This window comes from Diceros bicornis, chromosome 3 (assembly GCF_020826845.1).
Source record: "Diceros bicornis minor isolate mBicDic1 chromosome 3, mDicBic1.mat.cur, whole genome shotgun sequence".
NCBI classification, from domain to species: domain Eukaryota; kingdom Metazoa; phylum Chordata; class Mammalia; order Perissodactyla; family Rhinocerotidae; genus Diceros; species Diceros bicornis.
In genome coordinates this window covers 56,904,406-56,931,938 of record NC_080742.1, presented here as the reverse complement: position 1 = coordinate 56,931,938, position 27,533 = coordinate 56,904,406, and the positions used below count along the sequence as shown (strand labels likewise).

General features: G+C 42.3%; 1 protein-coding gene across 1 annotated transcript; it reads left to right on the top strand.

Moving 5' to 3' along the window:
• LOC131396102 (retinitis pigmentosa 9 protein-like) lies at positions 1-26,234 on the top strand. Its single transcript, XM_058528048.1, has 6 exons — positions 1-201; positions 15,509-15,539; positions 16,704-16,833; positions 22,247-22,338; positions 24,594-24,655; positions 25,590-26,234. The coding sequence occupies exons 1-6, from the start codon at positions 50-52 to the stop codon at positions 25,786-25,788; spliced, it is 666 nt and encodes a 221-aa protein (XP_058384031.1). The 5' UTR covers positions 1-49; the 3' UTR covers positions 25,789-26,234.
• The last annotated feature ends 1,299 nt before the right edge of the window (positions 26,235-27,533 follow it).

Sequence of the window (27,533 nt, the reverse complement as noted above, 5' to 3'; positions counted from 1 at the left end):
GCCGCCGCCTCCGCCGCGCCGCGGGGCCGCCTCCGCCGCGCGGGCCGTGATGGCGTCCCGGTCGGGGCGCGACGACGCGGGGGCCAGGGGCGCACGGCGGCCGCGGGAGCCGCCCGAGCAGGAGCTGCAGCGGCGCCGGGAGCAGAAGCGGCGGCGGCACGACGCGCAGCAGCTGCAGCAGCTCAAGCACCTGGAGTCCTTGTGAGTCCCCGCCGCCCCCGTCTTCTGCGAGAAGGGGTCGGGGGCCGCTGCCCCGCGTGGGGCCCGGGTGGGCGCGGGAGGCGGGTCCTCGCAGGCCCGCGAGGGGGCAGCTGGGCCGGCCGCCCGGCCCGTCGGAGCCCAGCGCGCCCGGCTGCCGGCGACTGGTCCCGGGCGGCGCGGGCCCTCGCCCGCCCGTCGGCCCTCCGCGGGCAGGCAGGTCGGTCCCCGGCGCCCTGGAGCGGCCTCGGCCGGAGGAGCGGCGGCTCCGCCCCGAGGCTCCTCCGCGCGCTCGCGGGCGGTGGGCGGCGCCTCCCGAGCCGGGAAGCGACGGTTTGTAGGTTTTATCCCTCGGGCCGCGGGGTCGCTGTTCGGCTCGCGGACTACTGGCCGCTCAGTCAGGATTTGGGGACGGAATACAGGAGACGTGTCGCCGAGCGCGTTGGTCCCTGTCCTTTCCCGTTTTTCGGTTCAAAGGGCCCACTATGAACTGCATCAAATCCCCTTTCTTTTCATCTTCTGCTGTTAAGAAGGGAAGAGAAAACCCAGTCCTATAACGTTCGTGTGCTGAGGAAGAGAAGAGTAAACAATGGGGTGAGGGCTTGTCCCTAAATACTGGCAAGGTGGCTGCCAGGTGGAAGAGTGGAGCCTTGTTCTCTCTAGTCCTGAGGATTTTTACCAGGATTAAGGGTGGACTTTAGAGAGAGGCCAGTTCCAGTCAACAGAGAAGAATTAGGACCAGAGTCCTGTATTCTTGCTGGTCAGCATGGCCTGACTTAGGAGGCACTGTGCTCCCCCAGCTCCAGCGGGTTCAAGGCGAGTCCAGAGAACCAGTGGGAGAAGGTAGGTTGTACAGGAGATTTAAGCATCAGGTAGGAGGTGGGATTAATATCCTTTTGGGTCTCTTCCAAGATTCTGTGATGCTCTAAGTAGTTGCAGAAGTGAAATTTTTCTGTTATTTTCTGAGTTAGTGGGTAAATAATTCGTTTCTGTTTCAGGCACATCTCATTACCTATGCTAAGACCATCATGTAAAGAAAGGTCCTCAAAGGGTTAAAATCCTACATAATTAAGCTTCCGGGAGCTTTAACACAAAATATATGCCTTTTTTGAAGCCTGGCCTGCTCTTTTCATTGTGGCCCTTGAACTGAATTGCACCTCAGTAGGGCAGTGTTGCAGGGTACAGGCTCTGCCTTGCTGGCATCCACAGTCCCGGCCCCTTCAACGCACTCTCTGGGACCCTCTGTCTCGACCTGTGCGAGACAGATGTTCAGAAATCTTTCCCTAGGATAAGCTCAGGCGGGGTTCAGCCCTGCCCAGATCTCAGCATCTTTAACTGTAGGATGCCAGATGGTTAATACTATACGTTTATTTTGGAGCTCACACAGCACTCACAGAGAGATTATAACCTCCTTTTGCAGATGCGGAAATGCAGATTCAGCAGTTAAGTGACCTGATCAAGGATACATCGATCTGTAAACTAACAAAACTAAAGAGGAACCCATATGTCTGATTCCTAGATCAGTGAGATTTTTTAGTTTCAGAGGTTTAAATATTTCTGCATTGTTGACATACTTGGTTTGGCTAGTTCAGAGGCTTGTTTGCTTTTAAATCAAAATTTGTTTCCAGAGTAATACTTGCATGTAGTTTAAACATCAAAAAGTACTATAAGACTAATTTCAAAAAAATAGTGGTTCACATCCCTACTCTCCAGTCACTCCCCACATTTCCTGCACCCCTCCCTCCAACCACGGCTTCAGTGAGGAAACTTTTAGTTTTTTCTTCTGGGATTTAACTACTTATTTCTAAATTATATGCTTATACTGTTTTGTTTTGTTTTGGTTTGGTTTTGTTTTGTAAGGAGGACTAGCCCTGAGCTAACATCTGATGCCAATCCTCCCCTTTTTTCTTGTGGAAGATTGGCCCTGAGCTAACATCCGTGGCCATCTTCCTCTACTTTATTTTTTTTTTTTTTGATTTTTATTTATTTATTTTTTCCCCCCAAAGCCCCAGTAGACAGTTATACCTCATAGTTGCACATCCCTCCAGTTGCCGCATGTGGGACTCGGCCTCAGCATGGCCAGAGAAGCAGTGCCTCAGTGCGCGCCCGGGATCCAAACCCGGGCCGCCAGCAGCAGAGTGCATGCACTTAACCGCTAAGCCACGGGGCCGGCCCATCTTCCTCTACTTTATATGGGACGCCACCACAGCATGGCTTAACAAGCGCTGCGTCAGTGCGCACCCGGGATCTGAACCTGCGAACCCCAGGCTGCCACAGCACACGCACTGTACCGCTTGTGCCACCCGGCCGGCCCCTTATACTGCTTTTTTTGATTGAACAATCGACTTTACCTATTAACCTCATGTTATAGTAGATGAGGGTTTAGTTCTCTTTCCCTACCCTTCTTGTCTCCATCCTTCCAATATAGCTCCAGTATACTTTTTTTTAAATCAATAGTTATTATTAACATTATTGTAACTATGCAATATTGTTCACTTTTGAGCAAAATGGTGTTCTATGATTTCTTCTGCTTTCTAGTACAACTGTTTTTTTCAAGTAGTTAATAAGAGCCTTGGTTTTTTCATTTGCTTAATTTCCTATTGCCTGCTGCTAGTTTTATTCCAAAGGCTCTGAAAGTGGGAGTACTTTTTCCACACATTCCTGCATATCAGATAAACTATTAGTTCTTTTTTTTTTTCGTGAGGAAGAGTTGCTCTGAGCTAACATTGGTTGCCAATCTTCCTCTTTTTTTGCTTCAGGAAGATTAGCCCTGAGCTAACATCTATGCTAATCTTCCTCTATTTTGAATTTAAATTCCGCCCCCCCACCAAAGCCCCAGTAGATAGTTGTATGTCATAGCTGCACATCCTTCTAGTTGCTGTATGTGGGATGCGGCCTCAGCATGGCTGGAGAAGCCGTGCATCAGTGCGCGCCCGGGATCTGAACCCCGGGCCGCCAGCAGCGGAGCGCACGCACTTAACCACTAAGCCACAGGGCCGGCCCTATCTTCCTCTATTTTGTATGTCGGTCATCATCACAGCTTGAGGAATGGTGTAGGTCCAAGCCCGGGATCCAAACCTGTGAACCTGGGCCTGCAAAGAGGAGCATGGCAGCCTTAACCACTACGCTACAGGGCCAGCCCCTCAGTTCATTTTTTTTAACCTAGAATCTTCCTTCTGTTCTCCAGTACACTCTGGTTACTTCGTAGACCTAATGTACAACAATCGTCCTGGGACTTCCTTTGCCACTCTCCTGTCTTGGATCCCGTTCCGGGATCCTATGTCTTCCTCTTTCTGTCTTTACTTCATTTTGCAGAAGCACATTATATAACTTCCTATAAAATAGTGCATTACGGGTAAATTTGTTCAGTCCTTACATATCTGAAAATGTCTTAATTCTACCCTCAAACATGATAGGTAGTTTGGCTAGGTGTAGAAATCTAGGTTAGAAATTATTTTCATGTAGTTTTAAAGGTGGTGTGCCACCATTTTCAAGCTCTCCATATTGCTTGAGAAATCCAATGCCACTCTGATTCCCTTTTTTTATAAGTTACTTGTTCCACCTTACCCCACCTGTGGAAGCTAAAAGAATTCTTTATCCCTAGTATTTTGAAGTTTCATGATAATGTGAACTTTTCCTCACTGGATTTTTAAAATTTTTTATTTTCTTGACACTTCACAGGTATTTAATATTCATACATGATTTGTGTTTTAATTTGCTTCCCTCCATTTTGTTTTTTCTTTCTCTTAGACTTCTGTTGATCCTCTGTCTTATCTCTCCTATTTTCTTTTTGTCTTTTCATTCTACTTTCTATAAGATTTATCTTCCAATCCTTCCACCATTGCACTTTTTTTGTTTCAATTATCATATTTTTAACTTTCAAGAGCTTTTTCTTGTTCTGAAAATTCTTTTTTTCATAGCATCCTGTTGTTTCATAACATATCTTCTCTCATCTTTGAGGATACTCATTAGTTTTTCTTCTTTGTTTTCTTCTCCTTCCATGGCCTGTTTCTTTTGATCTCTTTCACTTAGAGGCTTTTTTCTAATGTGTAGGGATCCTTGGGTCTCTCTTATTAACAGTGAAGCATTATAAAGCTTTTTTGAAGGGGGCTGTAGAGAGAGAGCAAGAATGCAAATGTGCTGGTTTGTTGACTGTAAATTTGTTGACTGTAAGTTTCACTGTAGGAATATCAGGCTGTGATCTGCCCTTTTCATGTGGAGACTCCCACATATCAGGAGGTAGAGTTTTTTTCTGGGGCCTGTTAAGTTTGTCCAGAGAAGAACTTTCCATTCTTGAGCCTGGGTGCCAGTGTTCTGGATTGGGATGAAGAGGGAAGCGGCTTTGGTTCCCGAGTTCAGACTGAGACTTTACAGCTGTTTTCAGCCAGTGCTCACCCTCATTCCTATCCTGAGCTGGGCCAATATTCCCATACATCTTGGGCCTTTCCAGGTAAGTTTCACAGGGGATTAAACTTGCATTCTCTTTCAAGGATAAGGGCAGATAGAGTCTTCTTGCTATAGGGAAGGAGAATACTGGTGGTTTCAACCACTCAGTGTTCATACTCCCAACCCCTATTTTCTAAAGGTTGTAACTTTCTCCACCTAAAGAAGTCAGTTACTTTCTTCCACTTTTCATTGTCTTCCCAGCCTTGTCTTGAAATTGTTCTCAGCTAGTATCTGCTCTCAGGATTTCTTTGTGGCTTCTTACCTTTTTTATTCCTTTACTGTCATTTTAAGAAGAGTCTGGGAAAGGAAGGCAGATAAGTCAGTCAGTCAGCCGGCCACATTAAATGGGAAGCCCTATAGTGGTTTTTACAAGTTGAATTAAAACCCTTGTACCCCCTGGTATGCCCTCTTTAGCTCTCTTCACACTCCTCTAGTCATTTTCTTACAATCGACCTTAACTTTTCTTGCTCTTTGACCATATCTGCCAGGCCCCTGAAGGCATCTGAGTCTTCCACCAGTGTTCCAACCCATGCTCCAGCTGTATCACTCAAGTGTTCCTGGGCTGCCAGGCATAACAGAATGGACATTCTGTGTATATATGGCAGTTTTGTCTCTGCCTTCCAGCCCCATAGGAGCCAGCTGCCGGAACAGCTGGATTGGAGTATGCTTACATGAAGGACTCTTCCAATAGAAATCCTACTCCAGCACTCAAAAACACAGGGTATTTTTAAGTAGTTGGCAAAATAAAGATTTCTTGCCCCCTACCCACTTGGGAAGATAATGTTTTTCCTCTCTTATCTAAATTCAGTCTTCATACACTCAGAGCAACTTATTACAATCTGAATGATATAATAGCAAGGCTTCACAGATGGTACAAAATAATGGGCCTCCACCAACTTTTTTTTTAAGTCTAAGAATTAACTGCAAAGATGATGCAGACTCCTCAACTGTCACAGCACAGAAGCCAACTACACAAAAAACACGTTCCCATTCCCAAATCTGTTATTTTTTTAATAGTTAAATATTACTTTAATATTTGAGAAATATCTTTTTTAATGTGCTACATAAATTAATGAATTGTTTAGCCCTAGGAAAAAACATCAACCATGTTTCTTTAAACTTGTGGAAACAGTTGTAAAATGGACTTTTTAGGGAAGGCCATTGCTAGTAATAACAGATTTCAAAATGTGCAGTTCCATCATGCTCTTTTTCCATCTAGGCAAAAACATTTACATATTTTTCAGAAATCTGGATCCGAGTTTTTTTTGGCCATATGTTATTTGTACAACTGCTAGAGCAAAAAGAAAGTATTGTTGGATTACTAGTGTCGGGGGAAGAGGGAGAATCTCCCTCTGCCCTTTCCCTTAAGGTTCTTCTGGCTGGCCAAACAATCAACAAGACAGGTTAGCAGGAGAAAATAATACCAAGTTTAATAACATGTATACATGGGAGAAAGCAGGGACACTGCGTTTCTCAACACAATAGCAGAAATTCTCGTCTTAAATATCATTTTCAGCCAATGACAAAGGAGGATTTTGGGGGTGGGGGAGTCAGTTACAGGAGATTACCACTAAAGCACAGTAAACAAGAGTAAGGTTTATTATACAGCCCCAAGGCCTCATCTTCCACATTGATAAGTTACTAGAAATGAGCTCACCCCCCCTTTTTCTCAATACAGAGAGGGAGATACCTTTACAAATGGAGACTTCCCTTGTAAATGATTGTCTGACAACTCCTCGCAGGGCCATCCAAAGAATGTGGCCAGAGAGACAGGACTCCCGATAAGATGGGCTTGTTGGTGCCTTTTCTATTGTAACCTCTATCCTAAATTATCTTTTATAGCAGTCATGATAATAACCCCTTCCTAAAACAGATTTTTTTGGTTTTAAATTCTTTAGGCAGTTTGGGAGGGGAAACTCAAATATTTTTCCTGAGCTCTCTGAGTCCTTATTGTCTTCAGCTCGAAATAATCTGCATACCAGAGTGGTGCTTCCTGGGGCAGCTTGCCCTGAGCACCATCACTAGATATTTACATACACTTTACCACTTCCCTTCCAAATTCCCTTAAGTCCCATTACATGAGGCATGGCATTAATGTTTCTAATGAATGTTTCTAATTTCTCATCCACCATCTGCTGTAAAGGAAAAAACACTCCTGTTTTCCTTCTCTCCACTCAAACTCCACTCACAGCACCTCTCTGTACCCCAGCTGTGTGGGGGTTTTCCAACACCACCAAGCAATTCTCCTATTCTCAGAAGACCCTGAGTAGATGTCTTACAAATTTAACTTAATTCTGACACTGTCTACCTGGAGATAGTGTCAACACCCACAGGCTAAAGGCTCAGTCCTGTTACTGAACCAAGGTGGGTCCACTTCTGTGTGAGTTGAAATCAGAGCCTTCACCAGAAGTAGCTGTCACACAAAGTAAAATTTATTTGCAGCAAATAAGGAGAGCCCATGGAATCATTTCCAAAGCTGTGGCTCTCCAAGCAAGGAAACCAGGAGGCTTTTATTTTGGATGGGAAATGAATATTCAAAACGGAAGTTTCTTCATCACATGTAGAGGTGGATATAAGCTCACGCAGGCACAGTTGGAAAATATGCTTCCACATACATCGTATGTTATGGTAATAAGACCTAAGCTCCTCCTGGGGCAGATATCTTAACATTAAATTGAACCCTTGGGCACTTCTCAACCTGTCTGTGCAGGCATCACTCTTGTGGTGGGGTTTGGACCAGTTCAGGGCAGTTGGTAATTGCATCTCTTAACATAACTAAAAAAAAAAAACAATTTTGAAAAACAGTTAAGTGCTTCCGCAACCTCCTTTGAGTTGCTCAGGGCAGTTAGTCAGTGACAGTCCCACAAGACTGCCCCTACACACACACTTTAGATGCCAATTGCAAGTCCAAGTTGTTACCTGTGTTTCTGACTGGCTATGTATTAGAGATTCCCACGATCTCCTCCTCTGGTTTGGTTAATTTGCTAGAGCAGCTTGTCGGGGGAAGAGGGAGAATCTCCCTCTGCCCTTTTCCTTAAGGTTCTTATGGCTGGCCAAATAATCAACAAGACAGGTTAGCAGGAGAAAATAATACCAAGTTTAATAACATGTATACATGGGAGAAAGCAGGGACACTGCGTTTCTCAACACAATAGCAGAAATTTTCATCTTAAATACCATGTTCAGCCAATGACAAAGGAGGATGTTGGGAGTGGGGGGAGTCAGTTACAGGAGATTACCACTAAAGCACAGTAAACAAGAGTAAGGTTATTATGCAGATTTAAGGCCTCATCTTCCACATTGATAAGCCTCTAGAAATGAGGCCATCCCCCCCTCTTCCCAAAACAGAGAGAGAGATACCTTTACAAATGGAGATTTCCCTTATAAATGTAAATGATTATCTGGCAACTCCTCGCAGGGCCATCCAGAGAATGTGTCCAGAGAGACAGAACTTCTGATAAGAGGGGCTTGTTGGTGCCTTTTCCATTGTAACCTCCATGCTACTGTGGGAGATCAAAATTTGGCCACCCTGAAATATATCTCTTTACCTTGATTGTTTTCTCTGAAGGACATTTGACCTCCCCCACTAACTGCCTAAAGAATTTGACATGATGGCTCCTTCCTGGAACAGATCTTCCATCTGATGGCTGTAATATAATGTAAAATAGATGTTACAATAGGAAAGGCACCAACAAGCCCATCTTATCAGAAATTCTGTCTCTCTGGCCACATTCTCTGGATGGCCCTGCGAGGAGTTGCCAGACAAACATTTACATTTATAAGGGAAATCTCCATTTGTAAAGGTATCTCCCTCTCTGTCTTGGGAAGAGGGGGGATGACCTCACATCTAGAAACTTATCAATGTGGAAGGTGAGGTCTTAAATCTGCATAATAACCTTACCCTTGTTTACAGTGCTTTGGTGGTAATCTCCTGTAACTGACTCCCCCACCCCCAAAATCCTCCTTTGTCATTGGCTGAAAATGATATTTAAGACGAGAATTTCTGCTATTGTGTGGAGAAACGCAGTGTCCCTGCTTTCTCCCATGTATACATGTTATTAAACTTGGTATTATTTTCTCCTGCTAACCTGTCTTGTTGATTATTTGGCCAGCCAGAAGAACCTTAAGGGAAAGGGCAGAGGGAGATTCTCTCTCTTCCCCCGACACTACATTATCTTTACAGCCATCATGATAGATCTGTTCCAGTAAGGAGCCACCATGTCAAATTCTTTAGGCAGTCAGTGGGGGAGGTCAAATGTCCCTAGAGAAAACAACCAAGGTAAAGAGATAGATTTCAGGGTGGCCAAATCTTGATCCCCCACAAGCTCACATAACTCAGGAAAACATTTTACTTACTAGATTACTGGTTTATTACAAAAGGATATAACTCAGGAAGAGCCAGATGGAAGAGATACATAGGGTAAGGTATGTGGAGGGGTGTGGAGCTCTCCAGGTATGCCACATCTGCACGTGTTCACCAACTCTGAAACTCTCTGAACCCTATCCTTTTGGGTTTTTATAGAGGCCTCAATACATAGGTATGATTGATTAATTATTGGTGATTAATTCAACCTCCCTAGAGGTGGGACTGAAAGTTCCAACACTCTAATCACATGGTTGGTTCCCCTGGCAACCAGCCCCCACACTTAAAGGCTTTCCAATAGTCACCTCATTAACATAAACTCAGTTTGGTTGAAAGGGGCTTGTTATGCATAACAAAAGAAACTCTTTCACCTTAAGAGCTCTGGAGCTATTTCAGAAACTGGGACCAAAACTAAATATTGTAAAACAAGATACCTCTATGGCTCTCATATAGGAAATTATGAGGGTTTTAGGAGCTATGTGCCCAGAACAGTGGATGAAGACCAAATATATATTTATTATAAATCACATCCACTAAAGTTGTTTTCTTTCACATCTTAGAGGAGGGCAGAAGGAAAAGAAAAGCATTTCACTTTTCTCTTATTCAGTTCTCTCTAATCCCTGCACCCCCAATATCTCCTGTGTTCTAAAGGGTCTTATTTTTTTTTAATTTTTGTATTTTTTTGTGAGGAAGATCAGCCCTGAGCTAACATCCATGCCAATCCTCCTCTGTTTTTTCTGAGGAAGACCGGCCCTGGGCTAACATCTGTGCCCATCTTCCTCCACTTTATATGGGACGCCGCCACAGCATGGCCTGACAAGCAGTGCAGAGGTGCACTCCTGGGATCTGAAACCGGGCTGCCAGCAGGGGAGCGCGTGTGCTTAACCACTAAGCCACAGGGCCGGCCCCTAGAGGGTCTTTAAAGTCAGTGCATAAAAAGGGTCAGGATGAAGAAAACATTAAGTCATTAAGTGTTTCTATACTTGGCAGCCATTCTGAAGTGTTAAAATCAGTACTTGCCTGGAGGTCTACAGAATTAAGGCACAGATCTGAGCTAAAAATGTTTATGTATTACTCCTTGTGGAAGAGCTTTGAATCCCTGTAAGAGCTTGAGAGATGCTCTTTGATCGTACAGACACCTGGCCTCAGAATTTCCTTCCTATCCCTCAGCCTTTCTCAAATGCAGATTTGTACTCTCAGCCTCCTGGGTCTCTTTTGGTTCAGTCCCTAGCCAGAAATAAGGAAGGCCTGGCCAGTCTGTGGTGTCTGGGTGCAGCTGAGCACAGGGAGGAGAAGCTTTCTGCTGTAACAACGTGGTTCCTGGTCTATAAACCAGATGAGAAAAGCTTATCCTTGCTAAAATTCGCAATTAAAAACCCTACAGCTCTGTTTCCCATTAACTTGGTGAACCTCAAGGCATGGCTCAGATATTGACTCCCAGCTTGAAATTTCCCCTCACACTCCTTCGAATTAATTATCCACCATCTACTTCCACATGAATGTTCCCAGCATCAACAAGCAAATGTGTGTATGCATTTGACATCTGCACAAACTCAACCCATTACCGCACAAAGGGCACGATCTGCTCACCTCGAGACAAAAGTAAATCGTCAATAGGCAAGACGGTGGAAAAGAAAGGGCAGTTTATTACAGCTTGCTAGCAAGGGGGAAGACGTGGACTAATGTTTGAAAGAACCATCTTCCAGAACAAAGACTACAGCCCAGTTATATATGGGGCTGGTCTCTGGGTGGGGGCAGACATCTGGTTTTAGTTCCTGATAGTCTTTGGTTTTCCTGGATATGCAGCAGTGACCGGAGCAAGCCCTGCACCCGGATCTTTCAGTTGTCCTTGATGGCTATCAGGATAGACTCTCCGCCTGGGGGTCATCACATTCCTAAGGAACTCAAGAGAACAAAGTTATCAACAGAAAGTAGCTGGGAAGGGCCATAAAATCCACAGAGCATGTCTGGGCTAGTTAGTCAGAGGTCATTCAAAATTACAATAGGGTTTCTTTTCTACAATATGGCTTTCCTTATGTCAACCTTCTGTTGAGCCGGTATCAAACCCAACCCCTGCCTCAGAGATGGCAGGAGGTCATTGTCCTTGTTACTGCCTCCCCTCAACTTCATGGCGTTTGGCTTAAGGAGGGAGAGGGTTGTCAGAACAGAAGGAAATATTGTATGTGAATTATATCACAGTAAATAAAAAGTGAATAAATGAGCAGTGTTGGAGGGAAAAGAATTAGGGAAAACTGAATTCAGAATGGTACCTGTGCCCAAATCAAACAGTATTAAGCTCTGGATTTCAAGTGTTCCTGGAGTCTTTTGTTTTCCAGTGACAAACATGATGCTAGAATAACTATTAGATTTAGCTAAATGTTTACTGACAATCCTGTACAGGTGAGGTGTAGGAGAGGAAAATTTGCCACCTCAAAATGTATCCCTTTGGGGGCTGGCCCGGTGGTACAGCGGTTAAGTGCACGCAGTCTACTTCAGTGGCCCGGGGTTTGCAGGTTCAGATCCCTGGCACACACCAATGCACCACTCGTCAAGCTATGCTGTGGCAGCGTCCCATATAAAGTAGAGGAATATGGGCATGGATGTTAGCCCAGGGCCAATCTTCCTCAGCAAAAAAGAGGAGGATTGTCATTGGATGTTAGCTCAGGGCAGATCTTCCTCACACATACACACACACAAAAATGTGTCTCTTTGGCATGAAGATTACTGTAGGCTGATTTTTTTTTTTTTTTTTTTTTTTTTTTTTTTTTTGCTGAGGAAGATCCGCCCTGAGCTAACATCTGGTGCCAATCCTCCTCTCTTTGGTTGAGGAAGATTCGCCCTGAGCTAACATCTGTGCCAGTCTTCCTCTATTTTGTATGCGGGTCACTGCCACAGCATGGCCGCCGACAGTGGTGTAAGTCCACACCCGGAAATCAAACTGGGCCTCCGAAGAGAAGCGTGCCGAACTTAACCAGTAGGCCACAGGGCCAGCCCCTTAAGCTGATTATTTTTAAGAAACAAAAGACTTAGGAAGAGGTTTTACTTCCCCCTTCACTGCCTAAAAGAATTTGGATAAAGGGCCTGTTCCAGGACGGACACTATCACCATAAATAACTACAGTATAATATGAACTAGCTGTGATGGACAGGGAGGAACCTAGCAAAGTCTGCTCAGAGTCGTCTCTGTGTCCCATTGTTTCTGTATGGCCCAGCAAACATTTGTTTATCAAACATTTGCTCTTTTCATCTTCCTGTTAATTGCCTTTCTTACCTTTGAAGTCCCAGACCTCTACCCCCTTCTCTTTAGCTCTGGATGGCATACAATTCTCAGTTGCCTGACTGCCTATGGGCCTCATGTTCTTATGGAGCTCACCGTGTGTATAAAATTAAATTTGATTTTTTCCTGTTAATCTGTCTCATGTCAATTTAATTCTTAGACCAGGCAGAAGAACTTATAAAAGCAGAGGAGAAATTTTTCCTCCCCAGCAGAGGCTTAGCATGGAGGCCAACACGTGGGCACTGGGCTCTGTGCCCTTGCACAACTTATTTAACCTGTCGCAGTTATTAATACAGGAAATGCACTGCTGGCCTGGAATGGCAGTTACAACTTAATGAAAGAAGTCTTGATGTCATGAGGTCTGGATGATTGTCCTGATTCGGCCTCTTGCTGGTGTAGCCTCCGACTGACCATTAGTAAAATGAGAGCCAGGGTCCCTATCCTGCCCTCCTCTTATTCTGAGATTCCACAAGATAGTTTAATAACTGTAATAAGGCATATTTTATGAGCCTCAGAGGAGATGGGGATAGACTTGGCTGAATGCTGGTGTACTACCTGCATGGGGAAAAGGCAGTAATCCCTGGAGCCAGATGTCAAAGAGGGTTCGTTGGGTCACATGGCCTAGAAGGACAGTAAGCCCAGCTGGGATAATGTCTGTGTGAAGTCCACTGCCAGGTCTGTGCCCGCCTCGGCTTAGGAACAGCTGGTGAATTCCCATAAAACTGCAGATCTGTAAAAAGATGTAAAGGCTGGATTGGGTTGATGAGACCTCTCTGTTGGGTCCAAATCTTTGCCTTTGTGATGCTAGTGCTCTGTCTTGAGCTGCCTCATGAGGCTGCTGAGAACATCAACTTGTCTTCAACAGAAGAGGGAGAAGCCAGCATTGTGGAGTGCTTTTCACATGTGTGCTGTGAATTATTTACCCATGAGGAAATTGAGACTCAGAGGGGTTAGGTAACTTGCCCAAAGTACACAGCAATGAGAATGAATCAGAATAGGCTTGGGCTTATACCAACATATGTATAAGGAAGATGCCGTTAATTTCAGGTTTTTTTTGGCTAGCTGAGCAAAAAAAAAAAAACCCAAGCTAACATCTGTTGCCAGTCTTCCTCGTTTTGCTTGAGGAAGATTCACCCTGAGCTAACATCTGTGCCAGTCTTCCTCTATTTTGTATGTGGGTTGCCGCCACAGCATAGCTGCTGACAAGTAGTGTAGGTCCACACTGCCCCAGGATCCAAACACTTGAACGTGGGCCACCGAAGCAGAGCATGCGGGACTTAACCACTATGCCACAGGCTGGCCCCCCAGCTTTCTTTTGTAATAGAAAAAGTTTGAGGCAATATATTTGCATGTAAATAAATATAAGTGAAAAATGAAGCTCCCTCCCTCCGGTATCCTTCCAGAGGTATTCTGTTCATATAAAGGCATGTCTGTGTGTATGTAAATGTGTATACATAATCTTTTTCCCAAACACACAAATAGAAGCATACCAAATTGACTGTTCTGTATGCTACTTTTTTTTTAACTTAAACTATTTTGGAGACTGTCCTATACAGGCATACCTCATATTATTGCACTTTGCAGATATTGGTTTTTTTTACAAGACCCTCTACCAGCAGAAAGATTACAACTTCCTGAAGGCTCAAATGATGGTCAGCAGTTTTTAGCAATAAAGTATTTTTTAATTAAGGCATGTACATTGTTTTTTTAGACATAATGCTATTGCACACTTAATAGACTACAGTATAGTATATAACATAAAAAAATTCATATGACTCACTTTATTGCCATATTTGCTCTATTGCAGTGGTCTATAACTAAATCCACAATATCTCTGAGGTATGCTTGTATTTGTTTTGGGATAATCAATATTTATTTGACTATTAGATAAATGATTTATCATTTTAACATTTATTAGTATTTCTCTGGCACTAAAAGTAAGACATTTTCACTATACAAAATTCAGAAAATTAATCGTCTCTGAACTCAGCATCTGTGTGCAGCAATTTCGGGACTCCCACATTTCCAAGTTTTTGGAGTCAGGACACAATTTTAAACCAGCCAGTGCCCAGATGCCCTCTTTCAGTTAAAGGTTCCTTATAGAGACATTGAAAAGACCTGAGATGTTCAGTTATCCTGCTTCTTTCTTCACTGATTTTTTTTGGTGGGGGAGGGATTAGACATTCACATTTAAAAACCAGACACCCACGCTGTGTTTGATAGCCAGTGGTGTGTCATTAAAAATGAACATGAGTACACCTAAAAGTAATACAATGTTATATGTCAATTATATCTCAATGAAAAATAATTTTAAAAATGAACGTGAGCATTTGGTGCTGATTTTCCAGATGTGGAATCCAGAAGTCTTTTCTGGCAGTTCTGGCAAAGTGATGGCAAGTGAAAATGAATTGGGAGCATAGGCATGATTTGTATCCTCAGGACCCTGGGGGTCTGAAAGCTCTGTTGGTGAAAGGGAAAGTACATTCCCACACCATCATTACTGTACTTAATCTAGCAGCATTCTTTATGGAATGACGCCTGTCATCCAGGCACTTGGCAAGAATCCTGCACCTCGAGTCCAGGGAGGTCAGTACAGGCCTAGGGGGCAGTCAGAGCTGAGGAGCAGATGGTAGCTCACTCTGCAGGCAGGGCAGGCTGGGAGGATCTTGAATTGGGAGCTACAGGGAAATGGGAGAGGGAGCCTCTGGGACACATCACCCTCACCTCCTTCTCCTGCAACAGGCCCTTCCCCTCCAGCTTTGATCCTTCCCCCCTGCGCTGCCCCAACCATGTCAGAACAGGTCACTCAACCCTCCCCACCATGAGCCTCTTCAGTGTTGAGTAAGTGGAAGTTAGGCTGGGTAAATAACCTGACAACTATAATGAGTTTGGAACCATCATTAGCTCACGGGTCTACCCTCACATTTACCTCACGTTTTCCCTGCAATCTCCTTCCAAAAATAAAATTGTGCTAAAACACCAAGTTAGTTATTATTTCAGTGAATTTAAGTTCTACATCCCAGCAGGATGTGGTATAGCCTCAGTTTATTTATATGTGAGCTCTTGAGTGCTGGGCATATTTTATTAACTGTTTTAGATATGATGTAGCTTTAAGTTTTTACTAAAAATATCCTTTTTATTTTGGCCTGCAGTTTTTTGCTCATTAAAATGTGTTATGTTCCTGGTAACATGATTGATTACAGGTTTTTTTTTTTTCCTTTCTAGTTATGAAAAACCTCCTCCTGGGCTTATCAAGGTCAGTGTGAAGTTTATACTTTTGGTTATTCTCTTAGACAGTTGACTCAGTGCTCAAACTCAGTAATTTATGAAAAACAGTTGCATAAGGTTTTAAACCTGCTTTCATGATAACCCTCTTCTTCCCTGCAGATGCCAGTCAGTTCATACACTTTGGGCTTTGGCACAAGCCTGTGCCTTTGTGGAAATTTAATCAGCTGTGTGTGTGTTCCCTGAGAAACCATGGCAGGCCCGCATTATGTTCCTCAGTAGTCACTCCCCTTTTCTCTCTCTCACTTGTGACTGCATCTTCTCAAAGCTCTGCTGCCCCATATTCCTTCTGTGACTCGCCCGGTGCTGGTTTCTTGAATGTCCTCAGCTCAGAGAACAGCAGGCTCTGAGGAGACTTGAAGCTCATCCAGTCCAGTCTCCTCTGGTGCAGGAGTCTCTCCTCCAGCACCATGGCCACAGTGTCAGTATCCTTCTGTGGGAGTGAGACTTAGAGGAGGAGTTAAAGGAGAAAGCAACCTTTTCTGTTTGGTAACTTTCAATTTTAAAAGATTTTAAAAACTTTTTTCCATTATAAATTTAATATTCACGAAAACTTGAAAAAAATCAGACGGTGAAAAAAACAGCACCTTAATTGTATAATGCAGTTATTTGGTGATGAAAATACGTTTCATAAATACAGCATGTATGAGATTACGTTTCATAAATACAGCATGTGTGAGATTATCAAACATGACAGTGGGCTTCAAGGTATAATAATCTATTTTTACTTAACTGTTATTATTATTATTCCAGGAAACCTTACTTGTTTAATGCTATACTTTGCCTCATTCCACAATGCTTTTAAGTTAATGGAAGACTTTTTGTGATCTTAGAATCTAATTTTTGTGATCTAGAATCAGAATTTGAAGCTCACAAATCATTCCTGTGTAAACAACACTTGTAATATTTCTCTAAGAACAGTACTTTGTTTTCGTGATACAGTTCTTCTGGTGTATTTATTTCCATTTTTTCTGTCAGGTCTAGTTTTTCTTTCCAGTTCTTGGGAGGGTTATCAGTGATGACACGGGGATCTCCAGCCCATGAGAAAGCCAGGCAATGCTGTGTTCTGAAGCGGGTGGGAGAGAATTCCAGTGCTTTTTTGCCACATTGTTTACACATTGTCTCTTTCTTTTAGGAAGATGAGACTAAGCCAGAAGACTGTATACCAGATGTTCCAGGCAATGAACATGCCAGGGAGTTTCTGGCTCATGCACCAACTAAAGGACTTTGGATGCCACTGGGGAAAGAAGTCAAAGTTATGCAGTGTGAGTAAGGAAGAGTTTGAGTAACACTCAATACACGCAGGATATGTACACCAATTGACAAAGCGTGTTTACTTCTTTTAATTAATTGGTTCTCACCACAGCCCTGTTAAAGTCCTGGCATGATCTCTACTAAGGAAGCTGACTAGCATATATTAGTAAGTGGTCTGAGGTAAGAGGCAGAGAAATGCTTTAACTCCAGGGCTGCTGACTCAACTGCAGTGGTCTTTCCATAGGGCCGTAGCAGCCTCTGGAGTACTCTCCAGTAATATTCCTGTATCTCAAAGGTATTCCATGGTAGAAATGCCATCGGGGACAAGGGATGCATTGGAGGGCAGGTCCCTTTGGGTCTTGCCTCAGTCAGTTATCCTCCATCAGTGGTGTTATGGTCTTATCCCTGTAACTCACGGGCCACAGAGGGTGGGTCTGGAACAGGTAGAGCTCTGCGTGAACACCTGCCACCCCACAAGAGTAGCAACACCTTCATCTAGCATACGATGGCATTTGAAGAAAGGGTAGTGCTGCCTTTTAAAGACATTTGTCTGGGGCCGGCCCCGTGGCTTAGCGGTTGAGTGCGTACGCTCCGCTGCTGAAGGCCCAGGTTCAGATCCTGGGTGCGCACCGACGTACCACTTCTCCGGCCATGCTGAGGCCGCGTCCCACACACAGCAACTAGAAGGATGTGCAACTATGACATACAACTATCTACTGGGGCTTTGGGGGAAAAATAAATAAATAAATAAAATTATAAAGACATTTGTTTGTACAAAGATTATTCATGCCCATAATTAAAATAGCAGTTCCCAGCCCCTTTCCCCCATTCCCCTCACGCCAGAGGGAGCGACTTGAACCTCTTTTAAGAAAGTTATTTTGAAGTTTATCTCCATGTATCTAAATAACATGATTGTATTCCTGCCCCGTGATATTTCAGGTTTCTTTATTATCTGTTGACTTCTTACTGTAGAAGAATTCAGCTCTTTTTTTCTGCGTCCACCTCACCTCATATACATACCCTTCCTATCTCCCATTTTCACAATGATACATATATCACAATTTAAATAAATCTTGTGTGTTTATTTTATGATTATTTTTAGAGTTGAATCGTGTACTGAACTGATTATGATTACATTTCCTTTCATGCGTCCTGCATGATGTTTTGTTTTCCCTGCAAATAGTTGTCTTTTTGTTGTTCTTGTTATTGCTTTTTTTCTGTGTACTGATCACTAAATCACGATCTTCAGATGCTTGAGGTATTCTATCATTTTTATCTTTCAAAGATAGTTGCTCCCCACACCATCACCCAGGGATCTTCCTTCACCATCATCCTCTGGTTTCCCCTGAATGGATCTCCTATTTCCTGTACCTTGGGTCTTCTTTTTTGTTATATTCTCTTGCTATGGTAGAGCAATTCTCCGGGAGCTGAGAAATGGGTTTATGGAAGATAAAATTTTCAAGACTTTATTTTTCTGGAAACATTTCTATTTATATTTTTAGTTTGCCAGGGTATAGAATTCTAAGTTAAAAACCAGCTTCCTTCAGAATTTTGAAGGCATTGCTCCATTGCCTTCTCATTTGTAGAACTGCTGTTGAGAAATCCAAAGCAATTAAGGTTCCAGATGCTTTGATGTAAGCTGTTTTGTTGTTGTTGCCTTTTGTTTTTTATTTTTCCTTCCTGGAAACTTATAAGATCATCTCCTTGTCCCCAGTGTTCTAAAATTTCACAAACTGTTTCACTGATTATTTCCTCCCCTCTGTGTCTGCAATTCTATTATTCAGATAGTGGACTTCCTAGACTGATTTTCTAATTTTCTGATCTTTTCTTTCCTATTTTTACTTTCTGCTTTCTAGAATATTTCATCAACATGTCTTCCAATCCTTCAATTAAGTTTTTTATTTCTGCTATCATATTTTTCAATTCCATAAGCTCTTTTTTGTTGTTTTTTATTCTGTTCTTGTTCTATTGTTGCAATATATTATCTAAGGATGTTAATTTTTTTTCCTCTTCTGTTTCTATTTCTTCCAAGTTGGTGTTTTCTATTTGTTTGTTTTTTGCCTTTGTCTTTCATTTATCAAGAGGCTTTCAGATGTCTGCTAATCTGTGGCTGCCTACTGTATTACGGTAATGCATGGCTGGGTGACAAATGACCCCAAAATGTAGTCACTTAATACAACAATTAACATGTATTATCTCACCGTTTCCGTAGGTCAGGAATTCAGGAGCAGCTTATCTGGGTGATTGTGGCTTTGAGTCTCTGATAAAGTTGCAGTCAAGATGTTAGCTGGGGCTGCAATCATCTGAAGGCAGGAAGGGGACTGGAGAATCCATTTCCAAGATCGCTCATCCATACACCCAGCAAGTTGATGCTGGCTCTTGACAGACGCCCTCAGTTTTTGCTACATGTACCTCTCTGTAAGGCTATTTAAGTCTTAGGATAATACAGTGGGCTTCCCCTAGCACCAGTGATCCAAGAGACAGCAAGGTGCAAGCAACACTGTATTTTTTGACCTAGCCTCAGAAATCATAAGCTGTCATTTCCATAATATGCTATTGCTTACACAGCTCAGGCCTGTTCATTGTGTTTTTTGGGTTTTTTTGTTGTTTTTGTGTGTGTGTGTGTGTGAGGAAGATTAGCCCTGAGCTAACATCCAATGCCAATCCTCCTCTTTTTGCTGAGGAAGACTGGCCCTGAGCTAATATCTGTGCCCATCTTCCTCTACTTTATATGGGACACCACCACAGCATGGTTTGACAAGTGGTGCATTGGTGCCTGCCCGGAATCCGAACCCAGGGCCGCCACAGCGGAGCGCACACACTTAACCGCTACGCCACCGGGCCAGCCCCAGGCCTGTTCATTGTGGAAGGCGACTGCACGAGCATATGCATACCAGGAGGTAGGGCTCACTGGGGTCCTCTTGGAAGCTGTCTACCACACTTACTCCTGTTTAGGAGTGAGAGATTTTTTTAAAGGGCAAAATATAAGTTCTAAACGTTTGAGTAGAGATTGTTAACTGTGGATCTCACTGTAGGGTGACCTGTCTGGGCTGCTTAGTTCTGTAACCTTTTTTTTTTTAACAGATAGCAAAATATTTATTTTATTGTTGTAAGTGGTAACCTCTGAGATCAGTATCGCTAGGTCTTTCTCATTAGGCTGGTTAGATCTTCACAGAAAAGTTGTTTCCTGCCTGAGGGTGAAGGCCACATTCCTTGTGTTCTGGGAACTGATTAGAGGAAGGCGACTGTGAAGTCTCAGCATCCAGTATTCAGTCATTCACATAATATGCCTATGTTCACTATGGCACCTTGCTTTCAAATGTGCCTGACATCTCCACAGCCAGAAAATAAACCTCGTTTTTACCAGGTCAGTGAGAAATGCACATGGTCTTTTGACCATCCCTTATTTAAGCTACCCCTTCAACTCTTTCTAGAACTATGCTGCCGATTCCTGAGCTTTTAGGGGCTCTACAAATCAAAATTGAGCTGGTTCTCAGTTTTCCCTGACTTAGAATTCAGTTTTCTGGGGTCTGCTATTCATTTAGCACACTCTGTCTGCATTATTACTTCCAATATTTTTTTTACTGTTGTTTTCTTTCCTGTTTTCCCTGTCCTTGTGCTTTATGTCTTTTTTGTTTTCCCTGAGGAAGATTCACCCTGAGCTAACATCTGTTGCCAATCTTCCTCTTTTTTTGCTTGAGGAAGAATAGCCCTGAGCTAACATCTGTGCCAGTCTGCCTCTATTTTATACGTGGGACGCTGCCACAGCATGGCTGACGAGTGGTGTTGGTCCACACCTGGGAGCCAAACCCGGGAACCCAGGCCGCTGAAGCAGAATGCGCCAAAGTTAACCACTGCGCCATGGGACCAGCCCCGTGTCTTTTTTAAAAGCATTCTCTTTATTGTCATTTTTTATGGGATGTCAGGCAGGGGATGAATGTAAATGATTATTTTTAGTCTGCCACCTTTACCCAGATGACTGCTGTGCTTCTTTTTTTTTTTAAAGTTTAAAACCACTCCTGTGTTTGATGGGCTGGTTAGTTGTGTTGAACTTACCATTTTACACTTCTTTTCATTGACTGCAAATTAAGAGCGTTTGGTTAAGACCAGAACCAGTTTTACCATGAAGTTAATGAAGCTTAAGGTTTAGGGTCCCTCACTTGCACCTTCCAAAGGCCTGTGGAGTCCCAACAATGTGTTCATATGGTCCTGTCTTTTTATAAAATTTGTCAAGGCAAGATTTTTTTTCTTTTCCCTAAAGAGCCGTTCCTCCCCTTCAGTTATGTAAGCTTCAGGCTCCACAAACTTGGATCCATCCCAGATGAGAAAAAACACACACAAACACTATTCACACTTTCACTGATTCCAGTGCTCCTACTGCTATCTAGAGCATACCTTCTCAAACTTAGGGTGGGCCTGATACTCTGTATTTCTAACAAGCTCCCAGGTGATGCCAATCTTGCTGGTCTGTTGACCAGACTTTGAGTAACAAGGATCACCTTTCCTTTAACAGAGAGTTTTGATCCAAGATAGTATGGATCCTTCTTGATATCCACACATCAATCCGTGGCATTTAACATCCTGCATTTTTGTCAAAGATAGACATCTGTTGGAAGGGGTCTGCATCTGCATTAAGAGTACATTCTTTTTTCCCCAGGTAGAAATAACTCAAAATATTGGGGAGATAAGGACAAGAGAAACCAATAGAGAAATCTTGGACTTCATTTTTTCCAATGGTTTCCAATAAAAATATAAAGGGAAAAACATTACTTCCCTGTCACTACATATTTTCAGTAGATGCCGGAATGGAGCAAAATTGGGTGATCTCCCCTATAATCCCTCTTCCTGCTTCCTGACCTCCTTGGTTGGAGTTGCCTAATGCCTGTAGTTTGCTAGGACTGCTATAGCAAAGTACCACAAACTGGGTGACTTAAACAAGAGAAATTTATTGTCTTACAGTTCTAGAAGCTAAAAGTTCAAATCCAGGTGTCAGCAGGGTTAGTTCCTTCTGAGGGCTATGAGGGAAGGATCTATTCCAGGCCTCTCTGAAGACCCTATCTCCCAATAAGGTCACATTCTGAGGTACTAGGGGTTAGGACATTCAGCATAATGGTGGGACTCTGGGGATGACACAATTCAACCCATAACACATGGTAAAAAAAAAAAAAAACCACACTTTGCTTTTTGCATAGGATCGCTTAGTAAGTAAGTAGTTTGTTTCTAAAACTCCAAGATTAAAGGATGCTTGAGGAAGCAATTAGTTTCCCTCTATTTTCTGGGATCTTATATAGTTCATCCACTGATTGCATTTGCTTTTAAGATTGGAATCATATGAAGAATATCTTTAATATGATCTACTGATACTTTATCTTAAGTAAAAATGCGTTATCTTACAGAAATATGTCCCTTTTTCTTTGTTTTTAGGTTGGCGTTGTAAACGGTATGGTCACCGAACGGGCGACAAAGAATGCCCTTTCTTTATCAAAGGCAACCAAAAGTTAGAACAGTTCAGAGTAGTAAGTAAAACCCCAGAGTGTCGATTTACGTTTACCAGAGATGGTGAATGTCGGTGAATCAGGCAGTCACCAGTGAACTGGAGGGTCACATAAAACACATTCCCAAAAGCCTTTTGGCCAGAGTATCGAGTGTTAACTACCTCTCTCTTAAATCGAATTTGTGTGATAGATTAGTTTATTAACAAAAAAACTGACTTCTTATTAAAGTGTTATTTGTTTATGCCTTGGGAACACTGATTCTTCTTCTGAAGCAGACATTGTTACCTGTTCAGTCACTTTTTTTTTTTTTTTACTTATTATATAAAAAAATTATGTTTCATAACTAAAATCAGGGTTCTAGTTCCCAGTCTTTGTCTAAAGATTAGATATCTTTCTATTATAAACTAGAAGTGTGTATATAAGTGATATATCCTCTTTAGATGGCAGTAAAATAGATCTCTCATTTCCTCACTTTGTTTGACAGAGTCATCTCCCAGGGGTGTGAATTCACCATTCAGTAACTGTTTTGGTCAATTTAACCTTGCTGTTATCAGATTTATTGGGATTATCAGCATATATCAAACTGGGATCCACAATTCTCTAAGGATTTTAAGACATTTAAAATATTGTGCTTTCATTTTAATAATTTGAAGAAAATATTCTGGATAAATCACTGCTAGCTGGAACGTTGATTTTTACAGATCCTATAACATAATTTCGTGATAAATCTCAAAAACTTAAACATACTTATACTTTTTAAATTCAGAAACCTAAATTCTAAGAATTGATTCTAAGGATATAACAACATCAGTATACACAAATTTTTATGAACGTATAAAGATAACTTTCAGAATTATTTATATGGTTGAAAAAGAGAGAGTAAAGAAAAATAGGCAGGCTGGCCCCATGGCTTAGCGGTTAAGTATGTGCGCTCCGCTGCTGGCGGCCCAGGTTCGGATCCCAGGTGCGCACCGACACGCCGCTTCTCCGGCCATGCTGAGGCCGCATCCCACATACAGCAACTAGAAGGATGTGCAGCGATGACATACAACTATCTACTGGGGCTTTGGGGGATAAATAAATAAATAAATAAATTTTTTAAAAATTAGAAAAATAGGCAACAACTTCAATGGCCCACATACCAACATAAATTACTGTAACATAGAAATTATATAGCTTTTAATAATAATGTTTTACAAGAATATGTAATGTCATGGGAAGATGTTCATGAAAACATGAGTGAAAAAAGAATTGAGTTGTGTATATAATTTTTTGTAAATTATGAATAATGACTGGAAGAACCACAATTAAAATAATAGCAGTGGCTATGGTAAGACAATAGATATTTTTATCTTTTTTTGTGTGAGGAAGACTAGCCCTAAGCTAACATCCATGCCAATCCTCCTCTTTTTGCTGAGGAAGATTGGCCCTGGGCTAACATCCGTGCCCATCTTCCTCTACTTTATACGGGACACCGCTACAGCATGGCTTGACAAGCGGTGCGCATTGGTGTGTACCCAGGATCCGAACTTGCAAACCCCGGGCCACCGAAACGGAGTGCGTGCACTTAACCACTGCGCCACCAAGCCAACTCCGACTTTATTTTTATTTAATATGTAAAATTTTTACAATAAACATATTTTTAAAGATAATTTACATACCATAAAATTCACTCGACATGTATTCATATTTTTAAGTAATTTAAATGATTTTAAATTATACAATATTACAAGAATACATTTGTCTTATGTTTAACAAAATGAAAACATTACAGTAAGGTTTTTCACAACTGACTTTTCAAGTCGAATCCAGCCTCTCTCCCCAGAGGAAATATGCAGTAAGTAGCTTGATGAATATACTTCCAGATTTTTTTTTGGCATATACATGTTTTTTTGCACCTATAAATGAATCATTCTTACATATCATTTTCCAACTCACTTGTTTTGCTTAAAAATGTCTCTTGATCATGTCTACATAGAACAAAGAGAATTACCTCGATATTTCTAATCTTGAGTAGTATTTAATGATTCAGCCATGGTTTATTTCCTTATAAAGGCTATTTAAATTATATCGTATATTTGTATAATTGGAAAATCTTTTTTATCGCCTCTAGGAGTTTGAAGTGATGGTGACTCTTAGGAAGGATTAGAACATATTGAATATAAAATTACACCAAACAGGGAAAAAAACTGGTTTCAGTGAAACAGAAATTTAATTTTAATTTAAATAACAGTCTATGAAGCCTAACCAAACCTTAACCTTCTCTAACCCTCAAGGCACATGAAGATCCCATGTATGACATTATACGAGAGAATAAAAGACATGAAAAGGACATAAGGTGAGGTTGTCCTGATGATAACAATACCCTCTTAAAGTTTTAAATTATATAAAGTTGGAAACAACCATTCCAGTATTAGAGGATTGGTTTAGTAAATATAGTACTTTGTGAAATATTTAGAGGGCAAGAGTAATCACTGAAAAGGCCAGTGTGTGGGGAATGAGCAGGCCAGCCTTGTCCTACTTGGGTTAGCTTAAAGCAGTGGGCTTGGCACAGCCCGCCCACACCACTGATAGTTGATGTTGGCAACTATAATTTATCTTCTCCAATGTCTTAGGGTTAAAGATACAGTGAAAAAACAGGAGAGTTGGTTTTTCTCAAATTGGTGGTACTGAGTTATAATTGTTGAGGAGGCAGATCACCTAGTATGAAGTTGAGCAGTGGGGGAATGATTTAGGAAGGTATGCATCTGTTAGAAGTTATAATAGTAAGGACTATAGAAACATGCAGAAATATTTACGACAATGAAAAGAAGACAAAATGGCTTGTACACTGGTTACACTCATGGAAAATAGGCCTGGATGTGGACAAGAATGGGGAAAATATGCAAAAATAAAAATAAGTGCTGTCTTGAGCCAGCCCTAATGGCCTACTGGTTAAAGTTTGGAGCACTCCACTTTGGCAGCTCAGGTTGGCTTTGGGCATGGAACCACACTATCCGTCTATCAGTAGCTATGCTGTGGCAGCAGCTCACAAAGAAGAACTAGAAGGACTTACAACTGCAATATATAACTATGTACTAGGGCTTTGGGGAGGGGAAAAAAAAGAGAGAGAGATAGGAAGATAGGCAACAGATGTTAGCTCAGGGCAAATCTTTCCCAGCAAAAAGAAAATAATAATAAGTGCTGTCTTTAAGGAGGTGATTATACATGATATTTATATCTAAAAATAATTTTTTTTAAATATGATTCTTTGACCAATCTTATATGTTTAGGATACAACAGTTAAAACAGTTACTGGAGGATTCCACTTCAGATGAAGAGGGGAACAGCTCCAGTTCCTCAGAATGTAAAGAGAAACACAAGAAAAAAAAGAAGAAAGAAAAGCATAAGAAAAAGAAGAAAGAAAAGAAAAAGAAGAAAAAACAAAAGCATAAGTCTTCCAAGTCAAATGAGAGTTCAGACTCAGATTGACAAGAACTTGACTTGTTCAACATTCTCTTCTCAAAAATCAAACCCTGTGGCCAAAGATCAGAGGAATGTGGAATCGGAGAGAAACACGACAGAGACACCAAGAGAGGAGGATGTTTGGTGTCACACATGTAATTCTCATCTTCCTTCCAGTAAAGATGTGACCCACAGGAGAGGGGGTTGTGTCTTCCCAGGTGCTAACTCTGCACAGTGGCTGATTTCAGGCAGGACATCTTTTTTCAGTGTCCTCCTCCCTGCTGATCACTGCGACTTGTGATTCCTCAGAAATGCCTCTGCCAGGGTGGCTAGACCAAGGAATCTTGGAGGAAGCTCCTCCAGATGCTGCCGCAGCTTCCACCCTCCAGAGTGGGGCACTTAATTCCCACAGACTTCAGGCTTGACTCTTTCTGTTGCTGAGGACAATAAAAGCTGATTATTTATTTTTTAAATATATTTATTTTTTATTTCTGAATAATACATGCATGTGCTCCAAATTTAAAAGTTTTTTTGTGTGTGTGAGGAAGATCAGCCCTGAGCTAACATCCGTGCTAATCCTCCTCTTTTTGCTGAGGAAGACCAGCTCTGAGCCAACATCCACTGCCAATCCCCCTCCCTTTTCTTCCCCAAAGCCCCAGCAGACAGTTTCGTGCCATAGTTGCACATCCTTCCAGTTGCTGTATGTGGGACGCGGCCTCAGCGTGGCCAGAGAAGCGGTGTGTGGGTGCGCGCCCGGGATCCGAACCCGGGCCGCCAGTAGCCGAGCATGCACTTAACCGCTAAGCCACGGGGCCGGCCCTCCGGATTTAAAAGTTATATGAGAGTTAATCATGAAAACTCTTCTTTCTTACTTTCTCCCCCAGCAGCCCAATGGCTGCCAATTTTACCAGTTTCTTGTGAAGTCTTCCAGAAATATTTTATATATCACAAACATATAGGGCTTTTTTTACACAAATGCTATACATTCATCTGCACATTTTTTTAACAGTATAAAACTGATTATTTTAATATCAAGTACATTTGCCCTTGCTGCACAAAAAAATGTGTTTATAATCACCTGAGATGATTGGTTGATTGGGGGAGGGGTTCCTATAACAACAATGAAAAATCTTGTGTGGTTACATTGTATTTAACTTGCTTGGATCTTAGTGCCTGAGTCCCAAGACTTGCCCTGAGGAGCTGACTCAGAAAAATTTTCAGAATTACTATACTGAGTCAACTACCCACATCCCAAAATACATCCCTCACTCTCTTCCTTTTCCTGTTGGTTAAGCACAGCTCACTTTTGCTCTTCTACATTTGTGCCGCAACAGAAGCAGCTCAGCCCATCAGAGTGGTGCCTGCAGCTAAGGGAGAGTAAGTCTTGTTCTTTGCTCAGCCATAGTGGAGCTAGATCTTGCTCACAGGTAAGTGTCCCTCCCTATCGAGCAGGGTTTATTCCAGTATTCAGGGTCCCAGGCACTCTCTACGCTGATTTTCAGCCTCTTTCCTTGGGGATTGGATTCCCTCCTCTTTAAAGAACAGCCAATCCAGGGCTGGCCCCGTGACTTAATGGTTAAGTGTGCACGCTCCGCTACTGGCAGCCCAGGTTCGGATCCCAGGCACGCACCGACACATCGCTTCTCCGGCCATGCTGAGGCCGCGTCCCACATATAGCAACTAGAAGGATGTGCAACTATGACACAACTATCTGCTGGGGCTTTGGGGAAAGAAAAGGAGGAGGATTGGCAATAGATGTTAGCTCAGAGCCG